We start from the raw sequence: 16,284 nt of genomic DNA, 5'->3' as shown, positions 1-16,284 counted from the left end.
CTCCTGCCTGGGCAGCAAAAATCCTAAGAACTTTGCTCTCAGCTACAGTGACTCCCGTGCATTCCGATCCTACCTTTTCCCTTCAAATGCTAACCGGAGGCAGATTTTCAGGGAGAAACAAGGGACAATCCAGAGTCACCAGGAGTCCAGGTTATAATCAGGAGCCCAAGAACCTGAATGTGTCCTCTGCCTGGGGTGCTTTCTCTGTTGTTGGAGAGCTTGCCCTAAAACCCCAGTCTTCTCTTGGCTTCTAGCTGTGCCCATCTCCTCTGGTGAAGGCTTTCTGGACAGGAAGAATGGAGGGCTGTTCAGCTGACCGCTGGGGCATCTTCAAGTATGTGGCCCTTGATGCACATCCCACCCCTCCGTCTGATGACCCTTCTCCCCCTTCCATCCCTTGAGGCCACCCAGGTCCTAAGGGGACCCCTACAGGTCTGTAAAGCTAGGAATGCTGCCCAGAGGTAGAGGGCACGCATTCTGAAGTAGAGGGCCACCTGCATGCCTGCGGCCCCATGTGATGCATATTCCCAGACACGAAGGCTGGGCAGTGTAGTGTCATTGTCCCTGATTATTCTTTTGGTTGCAGCTTCTGGGTCAGCAACTGATGCCTATACTGAGAGCCGGTTTAGGTGAGTCCAGCAAAGCCAAGTACGTTTGAGTATCTCCACATAGGTACCTTGTGTGTGGGCACGGGGGGATTCACGTCATACCCGCATATCTGCATGTGCGTGAAGGCCTCTGAACTCCTGTCTCCACACCCCTCCCTGCCTTCCCTGACCTCCCATGTGTTCCCAGCATCAGGCCTCCTCCACACTCCGTGGCCTTGGAGACTGGTATCCAAGAGGAGAAATGGACCAGAGGAGCAGACACTTGGACTCTAGAAGAGTCTGCCATCTGACAGCCCATGGTGATGTCAGAGGGACAGAAATGCCCAGAGGTGAAGAGTTGCCAGCCCACACTACCCAGATGGCCCCTGATGTGGCTCAAGGATCTCACCTCCAGGGCACTGCCGTTGAGCTGTATTCTGGCATGTGCCACCACCTTGGCCAGGATTGTCATGGTGGCCACCAGTGCCAATAAGTCGGTGGGTGAGGTCACCACCACTGCCCGCTCCAGCAGCTGAGCCAAGATCTGTGGTACCTCGTCCACAGGCCAGCCCTGGCCTGCCCTCAGCAGCTGAGGCAGATAAGACAGCAGGGGGGTGGGCGTGGGTGAGCCCTCTAGAAGGAGGGGCCACCTCCTCCCCAGTCCACCTCCTTTCTCCCCAGATCCGCGCCCTGTCCCAGGGGAGTAGGAAGCAGAGAGGGGAGCGAGCCACGTGGAAGAAACTGACACCAAGTTTTATGGAGCAGACCCTTGTTGGGATTAAGGCTTGGGACCTGCACCCTCCCTGCCATGAGAGCTCTGGCCGCTCTGAGGGGCCCACACCTGCTTCCTGGCTCTGCCAGGGCTCCAGTTCGGAGAACCTGAATACCCTTCGGGCTGGGTCTCTGGGGGAAAGGACTCTAAAGTTGGGTCCTGAGTGAGGAAGGGATAGGTCGTGGAGGATGGAGCACGTGGGCAGCAGGGTCAGAAGCTTTACCCGGGCTCTAAGAAGCAAGGCCAGGAGCCCCGTGTCCATGCAGCTGCTGTGGATGGGCCCCCAGACCCCCTCGGGCCTACAAGGCCTCTTCACCATATGCCCCTCCTCTTCCCGGGACACGGGGCCTGTGCCACATGGCCAGTCTTGGTGACGTTCCAGGCGATAGTTGAAGAGTCCTCAGGGCGGGTGGTGTCTCCACCTGGAAATGATACCAGGGAAGGCTCAGCAACCCAGTCTAGCCCGAGCCTTTCCTTGGGCAGAAACCCATGCAGTGTGTGGGGTCTGGCCCTGTTGCCCAGCACAGGGAGACATCAGGAAGCAGCTCCCAGGACGAGCAGGTGAGAGGTCAGCCACCTGGACCCCAGGCCCCAAGTACCTGGATGACGGTGACAGAGACGGCAACCCTGAGAGGGCTCAGTCCCGGGCTCTGCAGGTCACAAGTGAACATAGTGTCGGCTGCAGGGCATCGCTGAACAGCCAGCATGAAGCACTGGGAGTCCGGCGTGTTGAATAAGGAGGCTGAGGGGGAGACAAGAGAAGGGAACGGTCACTGGGCCAGGGACATACCGAGACCCCAGGGTCTGAGAGGTGCCTCGGCAGTCTTTCTAGCAATTTCAGAAGTGGATGAAGCCGTGGAGATGAGCTGAATTGTATGTGGGCAGCAAACTACTGAAGGAAGAGCTTGGGTTTGGGGGGAAGGGGACCCTCCCGGGCGTCTCTTACTAGTTCCAGGCCCTGAAGCCACAGTGAACTCGTTTGTAAAATGGGACCATCATCAAATGAACCTCACAGAATAATATCGTGTGAGTTCACGGAGATCGTGTGAATGGAAGCATTATGCAAAAGCTGTCTATACACGTGTGCTTATTGTTGTATGAACAGAATTGGGGTAAAAACAGATTTGGACTTGGACCCTGAACGCCCAGGTTGAACTGCAACCTCTGCTTCCAGGGAGCTGGAGAGCCAGCTGCCTGGGGGCAACTAGCTGCCCCCTCTCCCCTGAGCCCTGCCAAGCAGCCCCTTTCCATACCTTCGTTGCCGTCTCTGGGGCTCCGGGAAGCCGTGTAGCCCAGGTGGGCACTGGGGATGCAGCAGCTCAGCTGGAAGCCAGGGGAGGTGGCACAGGAGATGGAGAGCTGGTCTGGGAGCCCAGCCACATCTGTCACCTGCAGGGGCACCCTCACCATCTGGTGCAGCTCCCACCTGAATCCCCGGGCCTCAAAGCAGCATACGTACTCACCTGCAGACACACACCTGCTGCACCTCCCGGCCGCTTGGCCCCCACCTGCGCCACAGGGTCTCTGCTGCTTCCCCAGCCACACCCTAGGTCTGTCCTCTCCATCCAGCCTCAGCTTAACCCCAGAAGGAAAGATCCCTGTCCCCCAAAGGATTTCTAGGAGGAAGACGAGATCCTGACCCTTTGTTATTAGCCTGTAGCCATGCATCCTAAGGTGAACCTCTCTGCCCCCAGTAGATGCCCTTCCTGCGCCACCCGCTGCCATTTCAACATCGTGAAGAAAAACCTGCATCTGTTCTCAGTTGAAATTGAGACCACGCTTTCAGTGTTCTCTCATTATAATTCTTCACATCAATGGGCCTGTTAGCCTTAGTTTCCCCAGAGTGAATAAACGGAGATAAGGGAAAAGAAGAGAAGACAAGACAAGAAGGAAGGAGAGGGAGGAGGAAAAAAAGAAGGGGAGGAGAGAGGAGGGAAGGACAGGTGAGCTACCTGCCCACTTATGGGAGATGTTGACAATGCTGAGGACAGCCCGGTTCCAGCTGGAGGTCAAGGACTCACGTGACCCTGCCCGCAGGAGGATGGGACTGGGGCTCCCTGTGGGCCACAGGAACCAGTTCAGGTTGGTGGTCTCCTGGCTTGTGAGGAGGGTCAGGTGCAGGGTGTCGCCAGGCGTCTGCAGCCAGGAGTTGAGGCTCAGGGCCGCGGGGACTGCGGGAGGCAAAAGATAGGACCCCCGGAGCAGAAACTTGTGGCCCTTGAGGCAGCTAAGCTCTCCCTCCTTCCCCATCTTCTGAAGCCCATCCCTCCTCCCTCCCTCCCCACCTAACATTTTCTGTTCTCTTTTGTCCCTGGAGGACTGTGCCTGCTGCAATCCAGCCTGGAAGACCCTAACTGTCAGTGGGAACCAAACGGGGAAGCTTTTTGGCCTAGGACTCCCCCTCCCCCAGGGAGGGAACTTCCTCTCTTTGTCCACCTGTCTCGGAGCCCTGTCGTTCATTGGAATCTCCCTCTTCCTGTCCCAGGCGCAGGGCCTGTGATCTGCTATGATGCCTGGCATTTTCTCTCACCCAGAGGAGCCACTAGCTGGCAGAGATACGGGGGTCAGAGAGGAAAAAACACAGAGAGGGTTCCTTTCACTCAGGGCCATTGGTTTTCACGTTCCCAACCCTCCTCACCAGGTGGCAGCAGCTGGCAGTACCCGGCTTCAGCAGGGCTGAAGACAAGGCAGCCACAAGGCCGGCGCTTGACGGGGGGTTGGCAGGGCCGGTGATGGGAGCAGATGCTGGCGTTCCACTGGTACCTGGAGAGGCAAGCACAGTAGCTACACCCCTTATGGGTGACATCGCACTCTGTGACAGAGGGAAGGGGGATAAGAAGTGAGCAGGCTGTCTGGGAAAGCCCAGCCCCTGATGCCTGTGAGGCTCTAAGGCTGGGTGTCGGGAGCAATCCCAAGGTCACAGGCATCGCCTTCTCAGCCTGAGTTCAAAGCAGCAGCGCGTGTGGGGCAAAGGCATCAGAGGTGGCAGTGGCGAAGCCCGGGCCCGTGGTCATCTGCCCCTTAGCCTCTGCCAAAGTTTAGAAGATGGGACGTGGGGCAGGAGGGGGAGGTCTGTCTGATGGGAGGTGAGGAAGGAGCTGGGCCACACAGACCCTCCAAGAAATAGGGAGGAGCTCACAGTATCTCAGACGAGGGGGCTGCGGGAGGGCTGGGCTGCTTGCACTCTGAACCCCCTTCCCATGCAAACAGTTAAGAGCCACTGAGAAGCAGGGGTCAGTAGAATTCCCGCCACCCCACCGGCTGTGAGGCTGAGGCCAGTGAGAGTTACTGGGGCAGAGGAAGCCGAGGCGGTGGGGAGAGTCAGGGGCCCAGAGAGTGCCGCCGGCCGGCGCTCACTTGAAAAGTATAGCTGTACATAGACGGAGACCAGGACCGATTCTGTAGGAGAGAGGGGACAGCTGGAGAGGAGAGGCAGCTACGGGCCTGTGGCCTTTGGGCCCCATACCTCGCTGTCCCCGCCAGGAAGCAGAGCACATCGCACCTCCCATAGCCTGTCCAGGTGCAGACAGGACCCAGGAAGATGGTCACTCCTCATCCAGCTACAGTGCCTTCACACGCGCTGTCTCATATCACCCTCCCAACGACCCCCTTACGTGGGCAAGACTCTCTAAAAGGAAGGATTTTCTCAAGGCCTCATAGCTAGAGACCTGTGTGACCAGCGCCAGACCCAGTCTCTCTCTTAACCCCGCTTAAGCCCCCTGGCTGTGCCCTCTTCCAGACCTTTCTTTCTTTCCTTGCCTCGTTCCAGGCTCCCCGTCCCCCTCCCTCCTCCTCCTCCTGTCTGTCCACTCACCACCTGCTCCACATTCTTGGTCCAATTGCTGTCCTGATTCCCCTCCAGCCTGACCTTGTCCCTGGAGCAGAGCACAGGGGAGACACCTCTGAGGAGAGCTGGCTCCACATTTCTCCCGGGGACACCTTCTTCCCCAAGCCGCTCAGGGGCCAGCCTGGCTAATCTGGAAGGACTTGGTCTCTTTGAAGCTCCTCTTTTTGCCTGGAATCAAGCGGGCACCTCAGGAGGGGAAAGCAGGCTTCTGGTAGCAGGTGCAGGGATGCAGCACCAGGGATCCCGCCCAGGCCTGCAAAGCCCACCTGAATCCAGGAACCAGGCACACCCTGGAGAGTCAACATGCTTTGCTTAATTCCTTCCCGAATGTACCCGTCCCCGTGCCTCCAGGCTAATTGAAATGGCTGGGTCTGGAGCTCCAGAGGGGGCTGGGGGGCGCTGGGCAGAGCTGCCTGCAGCCCAGAGGCCTGGGGGCTTTATTCCCTCCATAGGCATTGCCATGAGGGTGAGTGGCAGGCAATACCTTAGTCTCTGGTGCCTGTAAATTATTCCCTCACCAACTCCTCCCTCTCTCAAAACTGCGTGTGGGTGAGGAGATCAGTCTAAAAACAGATATTGATCTAGATAGGGATGTGGCTAGAGGTAGAGATGATAGAGATATCCACCTGGGAGAAAACACAAACCAGAAAGTGCTAAACCAACTCTGCTGCCTTTCCTCAGATTCTCTCCTGTCCTCTATGCCAATGGTGCCCAAGTTTGGAAAGTTTTTATTTTCGTTTTTAAATTGCAAGCCTGACTGGAAGAGCCTTTATCCAAAGTGCAGCAGGCATCGCTGGTGTTCATAGGAATTCAAATAAAGAAACAAAAGCTATCCCCACACCCTGAGAAATAAGGCTGAACTCTCGGAGATCTTATAACAAACCAGCCTCTTTTCAAAATACATTACTTCCTCTCCCTCCAGCCCTCTCGCCTCCATCCATCCTTTCATCCCACATCTTGCTGCCTCTCACACCCAGAGGCCCCTGTCGTTACCTCTGCAGATCTTCCCTGGGTCTTCCCTCACCCCAGTCTTACTCACAGGCTGGGACTCTCGGGCAAGTGGTGATCCCATCAGAGGGAGAGTCATGGCCAAGAGTAGCACAGGGACAGCCGAGCAGACCATGGCTCAGTGAAGCAGTCTTCAAGAGGCCTCCCGCTGCTGCATGGTGCAAATTTCCTCAGAGAAGAGCTGGCAGGGCCCTGCACAGATGGGATGGGAGGGAAGAGTGGAAGGGAGCCAGAGGAATTTACAGAGGAAGTGCTACAGCCCATGTTACAGTCAAATGGGCATCCAGGTCACTGTGGGACCACCTGGAGCCCACATGCCCCAGTGAGAGAGGCCTGCCCAGGTTCCCTGCTGGGGTCTGGGCCAAGCACTCAGTGAGCAGGAGAGGACTTGGGGGCCCTAGGTCACAACGAACCATGTATCAAGCCAGGTACAGTCACATCCCCAAGGATCTGGGAAATCTGGACTGTTCTGGAACTCCCAGGAAGCTGGGTCATTGATCAAAGAGCCAAGGTTAGAAAAGGCAAATATTAGAGCTGATTGCTATCCTAAAATAATTTCAAGATAGACTGGAGTCTTAAATGTAACAAAGAATCTGGAAAAATACCGGGATAAATTATCAAAATAATTTTGAAGTGAGGAAGGCTTTTCTAAACACAACACAAAACCCAGAAGCCAGAAAGGAAATAAATTAGACTGTATACAAAGTTTTAAATTTGGGGTGAAAAGAATGTTGGGTTAAAAAAGCAAAAGACAACATGTTTGTAGGATGGTGATTGAATAAAGGGCTAATCTTAACACAGGAATTTTTTATCTTACACATCATTAAGAAAATGGGCAGAAACAGGAAAAGGTGTTGCCGAAATATCGGCTTCCCTGTGCACCAAGGCCGAACAGAAATATGGAGACAGATATTGGAGGAAGAGAGAGATGGCTTTATTTTTCTGCCAGGGAGAAGGGAAGACACAGCAGGCTAGCGCCTCAAGAACTGTGCCTCCACTCCTTGGGAAACAGGGAAGATTTTATATGTGGGGCTCGTAGTCTGGAGTATATGATAAGGATCAAAGGTCTTGCATTCTTCCTTTCCTTTGCATTATTTCAAAACAGTCATAGCTGGCGTCAGGCCGCCTGGTAATTGGGGTCAAGCAGTCTGGTAATTGTGTCCGTTTGCCTCTGGTTTATCGGCCGGTGACTTTGTTTCTGAAATGCGAAAATTATAGGGGGTGATTTGTTATGAGGGGCGTATAGAATGTAAGTGCCAGCACATAATAGGGAGTGAGACGTACTGGATGTAACTCACACAGTTAGGGGTGATAGGTGATGAATGTAGATTACATAGTGTCAGGGAGTGAGGTTAGCTTTGTAAAGTACAAATCTAGTTACTACAAATTAGTGACAGAGTAAACCAAGGAGTGATTAACTCTTTCAGGCCAGGTTATGTTTCTTCTCTAGCCTGTTCACTGTTCCCTTTATATTCCTTGTTCTCAGAGGAGGGAAGACTTCATTTCTATTTTTGCTGCAACACAGGCAGTTTCCTGAAAAAGAAATATCAATAGTTTGATAAACATATAAAAACATCCAGCTTAAGATACAAGCAATGCAAATTGAAATAAGAAAATATTCTTTGTCACCTACCAATTATCAAAAGACAAGATATTGATAATCTTCAGTGTTGACAAAAGTGTATTTACACAAAATATGTATATAAGGATGTTCAAAGCAGAGTTGTTTGTGATAGCAAATGAGTTAAACAACCCAAATGTCCAAAAGGGATAGGTTAAGTAAATTATGGCATTTCCAAACAACAGAACATTTTTATGGGAAAAAAAGTAAAATAGCTCTATTTGGAGTGAACCCCAATATATATGGTGAAATTTAAAGTGTATATTATACTCTCCTTTATGTAAAAAAAAGAGAATCTATATTAGATACTTGTGCTTTTTATACTTGGAATATTTCTGGAAGAATACATCAGAAATCTGGCACTAGTTGTTGCTTCTGGGAAGGAGACTAAGAGTCTGAATGGGTCTGTGTACTGTTTGATATGCATATTTTCTAACCATAGGCGTGCTTTTTTTTTTAATTAAAAAAAGAAAGATGGGAATTCTCTGGTGGTCCAGTGATTAGAACTTGGTGCTTTCACTGTGCGGCCTAGGTTCAATCCCTGGTTGGGGAACTAAGATCCCACATGTCATGCAGTGAGGCCAAATTAAAAAAAAACAAAAAAGGGGGAAAAAAAAGAGCTGATTTACACACACACACACACACACACACACACACACACACACACACCACCTAGGGTAGAAATCTAGCCTCAATACATTTCCACTTTCACCACCACCCCTGGCTAAGGTCACTGCTGAAAGAACAGCAAACATATAGAGCACATACATGCATGGGAGCAAAGACTTTGTAAATAATTGATTTCCGAAAACATGAAAATGGTGAAGAATCTGTTTTGAGAACCACAGAGAGAAGACACAGGTGCTTGGGGTGGGGCGCTATCAGCAAGTTGGAAACTGTCTACTGCAGCTGCAGGTCGTTTCAGATGGACACCAACAGCATCTGCTACTGTCGCCAAAGGGGGTCAGTCAGAGAGCCAAGTGGACCTGGGTAGTGCTCAACAGGGCCTCTTGAGGACCAGGAATGACAGGAGAAAGAGGTGGGATTGAGACCCCTGGAGGTGAGCTGCTTCTGTGCTGGGCAGAGACTGAGCAGTGGTAGCCTCCAGTTAGGAGATGCAAGGACAGACTGCTTGGAGAGAAGACGCTCCACCTAGAAGCAGAAACACCGAAGGAAAAAGTGACTCAGAGAACATTAGAAAGTTGATGGAGCTGGAGATGGAGAAACCCCTAAGGATTCTACTCCCATAACATAATTTTTCTTAATTGATACCCTATTCATCTTAACCCCTTTGAGTTCATGACAAGTGAGAACAACAAGAGAGATAACATCTTCCTGATTCAATGAAAGTTGAGGTGTCCAAGGTATATAAAACAACGAACAGAACTAAGGAAGTGAGTTTTCTTATACAATATTTTTAGACCGTTCCTGTAACTTTAGAGAACTTTGAATCGTTTCGGCATGTACAAAAAAATGCCCAGGAAGAGACTGGAAGGAGATGCTGGAGATTAACGAAGTGTCTGTTGTGTTGACCTCAGTGCTCCCCAGGGCCTAGCACCATTCACCGCAGGCCTGAAGTAATATTTATATTCAATGAATCAATCGATAGATAAAACACACCAAGACATTAACAGTAGTTGTCACTAAATGGTAGGATTTGCTATGTTTTTTCTATTTTTCTGTGTTTTTAAATTTTGTATTCTCTAATGGTAAAATATCTTAATAAAAAAATCAAATCTTACAGTCTCAACTCCTTTCTTAAGGACCAACCAGGTACAGAGTCCTTCAGTTTTGCCCAGGTGTCACTGGTTGTCTGGAAGCACCCACAGGCTTAGACCTCGTGTGGGATTCAAACAGATGCTTATTGCTGCCACCTGCTTAGTCCCAAATCCAAGGTCAACCATAAGGCTATTGGCCTTTATCCCTCTATATACAGAATGTTAATTTGAAACCAGTAAGTTTTTATCCCTGTTGGCAGCTTTTCTGAGGTCCCAGTTTGTACCCTGAGCAAAGGAACTTCCCTTTCCATTTCTCTGTGTTTTGAGCCCTCCAGGCCATGTCAGTAGAGTCTTTGGTAACAAAGGTCTAGGCTTCTCTTAACTGTATCCAAACAGGTTATCTTAAAACTTCCTTTACTATGTAAACTAATAGGTTACTAAAGAATAAAGGTAGCTTAGACTTTTATCCCATATGATCCTTATTTCTTTTTTTTAAATCTTTTTTTAATATAAATTTTATTTATTTATTTATTTATTTATTTATGGCTGCGTTGGGTCTTCGTTGCTGCGTGCAGGCTTTCTATAGTTGCGGCGAGCAGGGGCTACTCTTCATTGCAGTGCGCGGGCTTCTCATTGTGGTGGCTTCTCTTGTGGCAGAGCACGGGTTCTAGGCACGTGGGCTTCAGTAGTTGTGGCATGCAGGCTCAGTAGGTGTGGCGCACGGGCTTAGTTGCTCTGCAGCATGTGGGATCTTCCTGGACCAGGGCTCCAACCCGTGTCCCCTGCATTGGCAGGTGGATTCTTAACCACTGCGCCACCAGGGAAGCCCTTTTCCTTTTTTTTCTTAATCTTTGAAAATGTTTTTGGAATTTTATTTTATTTATTTTATACAGGAGGTTCTTATTAGTTATCCATTTTATACATATTAGTGTATACATGTCAATCCCAATCTCCCAATTCATCACACCACCACCGCCACCCCTGCCACTTTCCCCCCTTGGTGTTCATACGTTTGTTCTCTACATCTGTGTCTCTATTTCTGCCCTGAAAACTGGTTCATCTGTACCATTTTTGTAGGTTCCACATATATGCGTTAATATACGATATTTGCTTTTCTCTTTCTGACTTACTTCACTCTGTATTACAGTCTCTAGATCCATCCACATCTCTACAAATGACCCAATTTCATTCCTTTTCATGGCTGAGTAATATTCCATTGTATATATGTATCACATCTTCTTTATCCATTTGTCTGTCGATGGGCATTTAGTTTGCTTCCATGACCTGGTTATTGTAAATAGGGCTGCAATGAACATTGGGGTGCATGTGTCTTTTTGAATTACAGTTTTCTCTGGGTGTATGCCCAGTAGTGGGATTGCTGGGTCATATGGTAATTCTATTTTTCGTTTTTTAAGGAACCTCCATATTGTTCTCCATAGTGGCTGTATCAATTTACATTCCCAGCAACAGTGCAAGGGGGTTCCCTTTTCTCCACACCCTCTCCAGCATTTGTTGTTTGTAGATTTTCTGATGATGCCCATTCTGACTGGTGTGAGGTGATACCTCATTGTAGTTTTGATTCACATTTCTCTAATAATTAGTGATGTTGAGCAGCTTTTCATGTGCTTCTTGGCCATCTGTATGTCTTCTTTGGAGAAATGTCTATTTAGGTCTTAGGGTAGCCCTTTTAAAAATCTTTATTGGAGTATAATTGCTTTACAAGGTTGTGTTAGTTTCTGCTGTATGACAAAGTGAATCAGCTATATGTATACATATATCCCCATATCCCCTCCCTCTTGAGTCTCCCTCCCACCCTCTCTATCCCACCCCTCTAGGTGGTCACAAAGCACCGAGCTGCTCTGGCTGATCTCCTGTGTGATGCAGCTGCTTCCCACTAGCTATCTTTTTTACATTCAGTAGTGTATATATGTAAATGCTACTCTTTCACTTCATCCCAGTTTACCCTTTCCCCTCCCCGTGTCCTCAAGTCCATTCTCTACATGTGTCTTTATTCCTGTCCTGCCCCTAGGTTCATCAGAACCTTTTTTTCCCCTTAGATTCCATATATATATGTTAGCATACGGTATATGTTTTTCTCTTTCTGACTTACTTCACTCTGTATGACAGACTCTAGGTCCATCCACCTCACTATAAATAGCTCAATTTAGTTTCTTTTCATGGCTGAGTAATTGAATCCTCATTTCCTGTTCTCTTTCCACCTGACATGGCACTAAATTATTAGAACTATTAAATGATAGTTTATTAGAATGGGAAGGGACCTGAATTTATATATCATCCACTTCAACTCTCACTTTACAGAAGAGGAAAAGGAGCCAAAGGGGGAAATGACTTGCCAAAGGTCACACAGCTCGTTGATGGCAGAGCTGAAGCTTAGAGCCAGGTCTTCTGACTCTGAATCTAGAGAATCTAGATAGAGAGGAAAAGATAGGTCAATTTAAATATAGAATAATCGGACCTTCTGGCTAAAAAAATAAATTTAAAATAATATAAGATAGAATTTGATTCCACAAGGAAGACAGTTCTTCAAGGATATTTCTTTTCCTGAGGAGGAGGGGAAATGCATATAACATGAAAATAGGTGTTTGTGGAAAGTACGTGCATAAGAATCAAGCAGTCCTTTGGAAAGCCAGCTCATGAATACCTTACTTATCTAGAAGTCCTTAATTCAGCAAATGTGACCATTTGGAACACAGCTGAGATTTACAAGGAACTAAAGAAGACCTGTGAGCAGCCAAAAGAGATCACAGACATATTGTACTGTTGGCTCTAGCTGGGGCCATTAGCGAGAGAAGAACTAAAAGACATCCAGATTGGAAAGGAAAAGTAAAATTATCTTTATTCACAGAGGGCATGATCTTATATCTAGAAAATCCTAAGGAATCCACTAAAAAACTATTAGAGCTAATTAAACAAGTTCGGCAAAGTCGCAGGATACAAGATCAACATACAAAAATCCATTGTATTTCTATACACGAGCAGTGAACAATCTGAAAGTGAAATTAAGAAAACAATTCAATTGACAATAGCATCGAAAAGAATAAAATATTTAGGAATAAATTACACAAAAGTGCAAGATTTGTACACTGAAAACTAAAAAAGAAAATATTGTTGAAAGACATTAAAGAAAATTTAAATATGTGGGAAGACATTCCATGTTGGTGGAACAGAAGACTTAATACTGTTAAGACGGCAATACTCCCCAAATTAGCTATGGACTCAACACAATCTCCATATCAAAATCCCAGCTGGCTTTTTTCACAGAAATTGATAAGCTGATTCTAAAATTCATATGGAAATGCAAAGAACTCAGAATAGCCAAAATAATATTGAAAATGAAGAAAGAAGTTGGAGGAATTAGACTTTCCAATTTCAAAACTTACTACAAAGCTATAATAATGAAGACAGTGTTTGCATAAGGATAGAAATGTAGATCAATATAATAGAACTGAGAGTCCAGACATAAACTCTAACATTTATGGTCAATTGATTTTTGACAACGGTGCCAAGACAATTTAATGGGAGAATAGCACAACCGGATATCCACATGCAAAAAATACCTGTTTGGCCCCGTCTCAAACTATACACAAAAAAGTCAAATTTTACATTATTAATATAAGGGATATACAACATGGTGATACAAAGCACCAAGAGGGACATTTAAACTTGGTTTTTCTGGGAAGGTCTCTTGAAGGAATATAATGATCAATGAGGCTGGAAAGGCAGGAATGTGTCAGATTGTGAAGGGCCATGAAGACCACAATTAAGAATTTGAAACCTTAGTCTGGAGGCAAATTTGTAGCCCAGAAATTAAGTTTGGGAAACTGCCATGGTTATGGGTCTGTGGATATGTTCCTTACAAATAGTATAACTCCCATTTAATAAATCGAACTATATTTTCAATGTCATAGGAGTACAGAAAATTTAAAGAAATTCTGTTGTGAATCCATTCGCTCATATATCCATTAAATGAATACTTATTAAGCACTGGTGTCAGACGCTATGCTAGTTCCTAGAGATTCAGTGGTGGTGTGGACTACACGTGTCTTGGTGCATTTGCCAAAATAAGATTTGGGCACAAAGACTATGACAGTTATTATGGAATATAGTATTTTTTCTGGTTGCCACCAAGCCTTGGTCAGTGTCAGGGCATGTCATGGGACAGTGTGCAGAGAGGAGGGGAAAACGTACAGCTATTTACCCAGTTGGAAATCTTGACGCAGTACCGTTTCAGTAAGAGCTAATCAGCTAATTCTTGGCTGAGGCAGAAAGCTCTAATACAGAAACTGTATGTTTAAAATTGTTTGATGCCATAAAATGTATGACCTGTGAAATATATGACAATAAGAAGTATTTTAACAAAAATCCAGGCGCTATATATGTCTTCATAAAAACAAAGGATATTTCTGACATCAAAAAATTTTAAGAAGTGGTTGGTATAAAGTGATTCAGAAAGAGTAGTGATAATTTCAGATCTCCTATGATTTAAGCATCTAACTTTAGATCCTAGAATGAGATCCCATACTTGCTGTCTGAGATAGTTCAGAAAACCCTGCTACAGCATTTGTGTTATAGTATTTGCTCAAGGGCACAACTTAAAGAAGCTGAAGAAACTCGTGGCATTTCCGATGCTACCTTTGAGCCCTACAAGGCTTCTGAGAAGTTTTATGCTGACGTGTGTGTGTGTGTGTGTGTGTGTGTATGTGTGTGTGTGTGTGTGAAGAAACCTATGGGGAGGACTATGACATTGGAGTGGAACAGAATTTTTTCTTCTAAAGATAAAAAAATTTCAAATCCTCTAAGTCATGAGCCTGCTGATTTTAATGTATAATTCAGGATATCAAAATGTTAATAAATTTAAGTATCTATTAAGCACATGCCCTATCTATTTAGACCCATCTATGAGCATCATTTTATAACTTGGAGGTATAGATGGCCTTCCTAAGCATGAAATGAAATCCTAAAACCATATAGGACAAGATGTCCAATTTGAATGTGAAAAATACTAGGTGTCTTATATAAATCACAAAAGGCTCCAAGGTGGTAATATTACTCCGTGAAAGAAGAACAATTTTCTCGGAGTGAACAACTACATGTTAAGATTTGCAAAGAGGTAACTAATGGAAAAGCAGACATAGGAGTCAGACAGCTAGAGATCAAAATTAGCTTCATTACTGGAAAAGCTGAGTAGGAGATGGTGGTTTGGATGTGAGCCAGATGCACTTCCCAATACATCCTCCTTGAACAGAATTTACTTACCCAGTCACTGACACAGCCGGGCATCTCCAGGTCTCCCTTGTGGGGATGGGGGAGCTGAGAATGAGTCTGGAGGACTGGCCACTCCAAAAGAGGGAGGACTCAGAGCTTATTCTCCACATCTTACCCATTGGATAGGTCACTTTTTGCTTGGGGAAATGGGAGAGGAAACAGAGACTATATATCCTTAAGGGGAATGGAAGTTCCCTCCCTTTCTGTGGAAATGTGATAAGAAAGGAATAGCATTCCTCACCAACACCATGCAGTACTGATATTAAGAAGATTTATTTCAATAATCTAGTGAGAGAAAACTGAAAAACTTCATTTAACTAATGTCAAAATATATGCATAAGTAGATTTTATAAAGTCAGTAAACCCAGAAAATACTTTTGAACACTGTGTTAGAAGCCCTAGAGAACTGTGTGCCAAGAACAAAAATTAGCCAGTACTTGTACTGGAAACCTATTGTTTCTGCTATATTCCACTTTTCTTCTGAACCAATTCCTAGAAACTGTCCTCCACCCTGATTCACAGGTTTACTATGGAAGTAGTCATTTTATACAAGGTCAAGGTGTCCAGCCCCCCAAACCCCACCCCACCAGGACAGTCCTTGGTGCACATCTAACACCAACAACTTTTCTCTTCCAGTGTAGTTTGGGAAGTTGGACCTAGGGAGAGTCTGAGGTTGGACCTCCAAACATGTAAACTCAGCAGCTATTGGTTTTCTGTCATGTGAACTGGGAAAATGATCTGAGCTCAAAGGAACAATGAAGCTAACGTGCAGATAAAAACAAAGACAAACATGAAGCGGGTCCATCGTTTCAACTTTAATTTATTCTTTTTTTTTTGTTTGTTTGTTTATTTATTTTAGGCTGTCTTGGGTCTTCGTTTCTGTGCGAGGGCTTTCTCCAGTTGCGGCGAGCGGGGACCACTCTTCATCGCGGTGCGCGGGCCTCTCACTGTCGCGGCCTCTCTTGTTGAGGAGCACAGGCTCCAGACGCGCAGGCTCAGTAGTTGTGGCTCACGGGCCCAGTCGCTCCGCGGCATATGGGATCTTCCCAGACCAGGGCTCGAACCCGTGTCCCCTGCATTAGCAGGCAGATTATCAACCACTGCGCCACCAGGGAAGCCTTTAATTTATTCTTGATGCTTATTTGCACTCCTGATCTTGAGAGACCACAACTTCTTTTAATTATTTCTCTTTTTGCTTGAACTAGTTAAGGCAAGTTTTTAAATTTTGTGATTAACACATGAGAAAAGCCAGGAAAACTGTGACAGTGGAAAAATGGTCATTATATTAAGATATGGGGTCAAAGAGTCTTGAGATTCAAGACAACCACTTCATCTTTCTAGACCTCAGTTTTCACATCAACAAAACGAAGGAGGTAAATTAGATGATCTTTGTAGTACTCAAAAAATGTTGTTCCGCTTCCATCTGGCTTTCATGGTTTCTAATG

The 16,284-nt window shown here is 46.6% G+C and overlaps 1 protein-coding gene across 1 annotated transcript; it reads right to left on the bottom strand.

Moving 5' to 3' along the window:
• Positions 1-250: 250 nt before the first annotated feature.
• Positions 251-14,854, bottom strand: ADGRF3 (adhesion G protein-coupled receptor F3). The gene is given in 11 exon segments (XM_065890849.1): positions 251-283; positions 997-1,176; positions 1,583-1,675; positions 1,678-1,781; positions 1,943-2,101; positions 2,613-2,822; positions 3,312-3,530; positions 3,998-4,171; positions 4,618-4,758; positions 5,174-5,234; positions 14,831-14,854. Coding segments are annotated over 11 exon segments (1,398 nt in total).
• Positions 14,855-16,284: the final 1,430 nt, after the last annotated feature.

This window comes from Phocoena phocoena, chromosome 14 (assembly GCF_963924675.1).
Source record: "Phocoena phocoena chromosome 14, mPhoPho1.1, whole genome shotgun sequence".
NCBI lineage: Eukaryota > Metazoa > Chordata > Mammalia > Artiodactyla > Phocoenidae > Phocoena > Phocoena phocoena.
The sequence above is the reverse complement of the archived record's forward strand: the minus strand, read 5'-3'. Positions and strand labels throughout refer to the sequence as shown.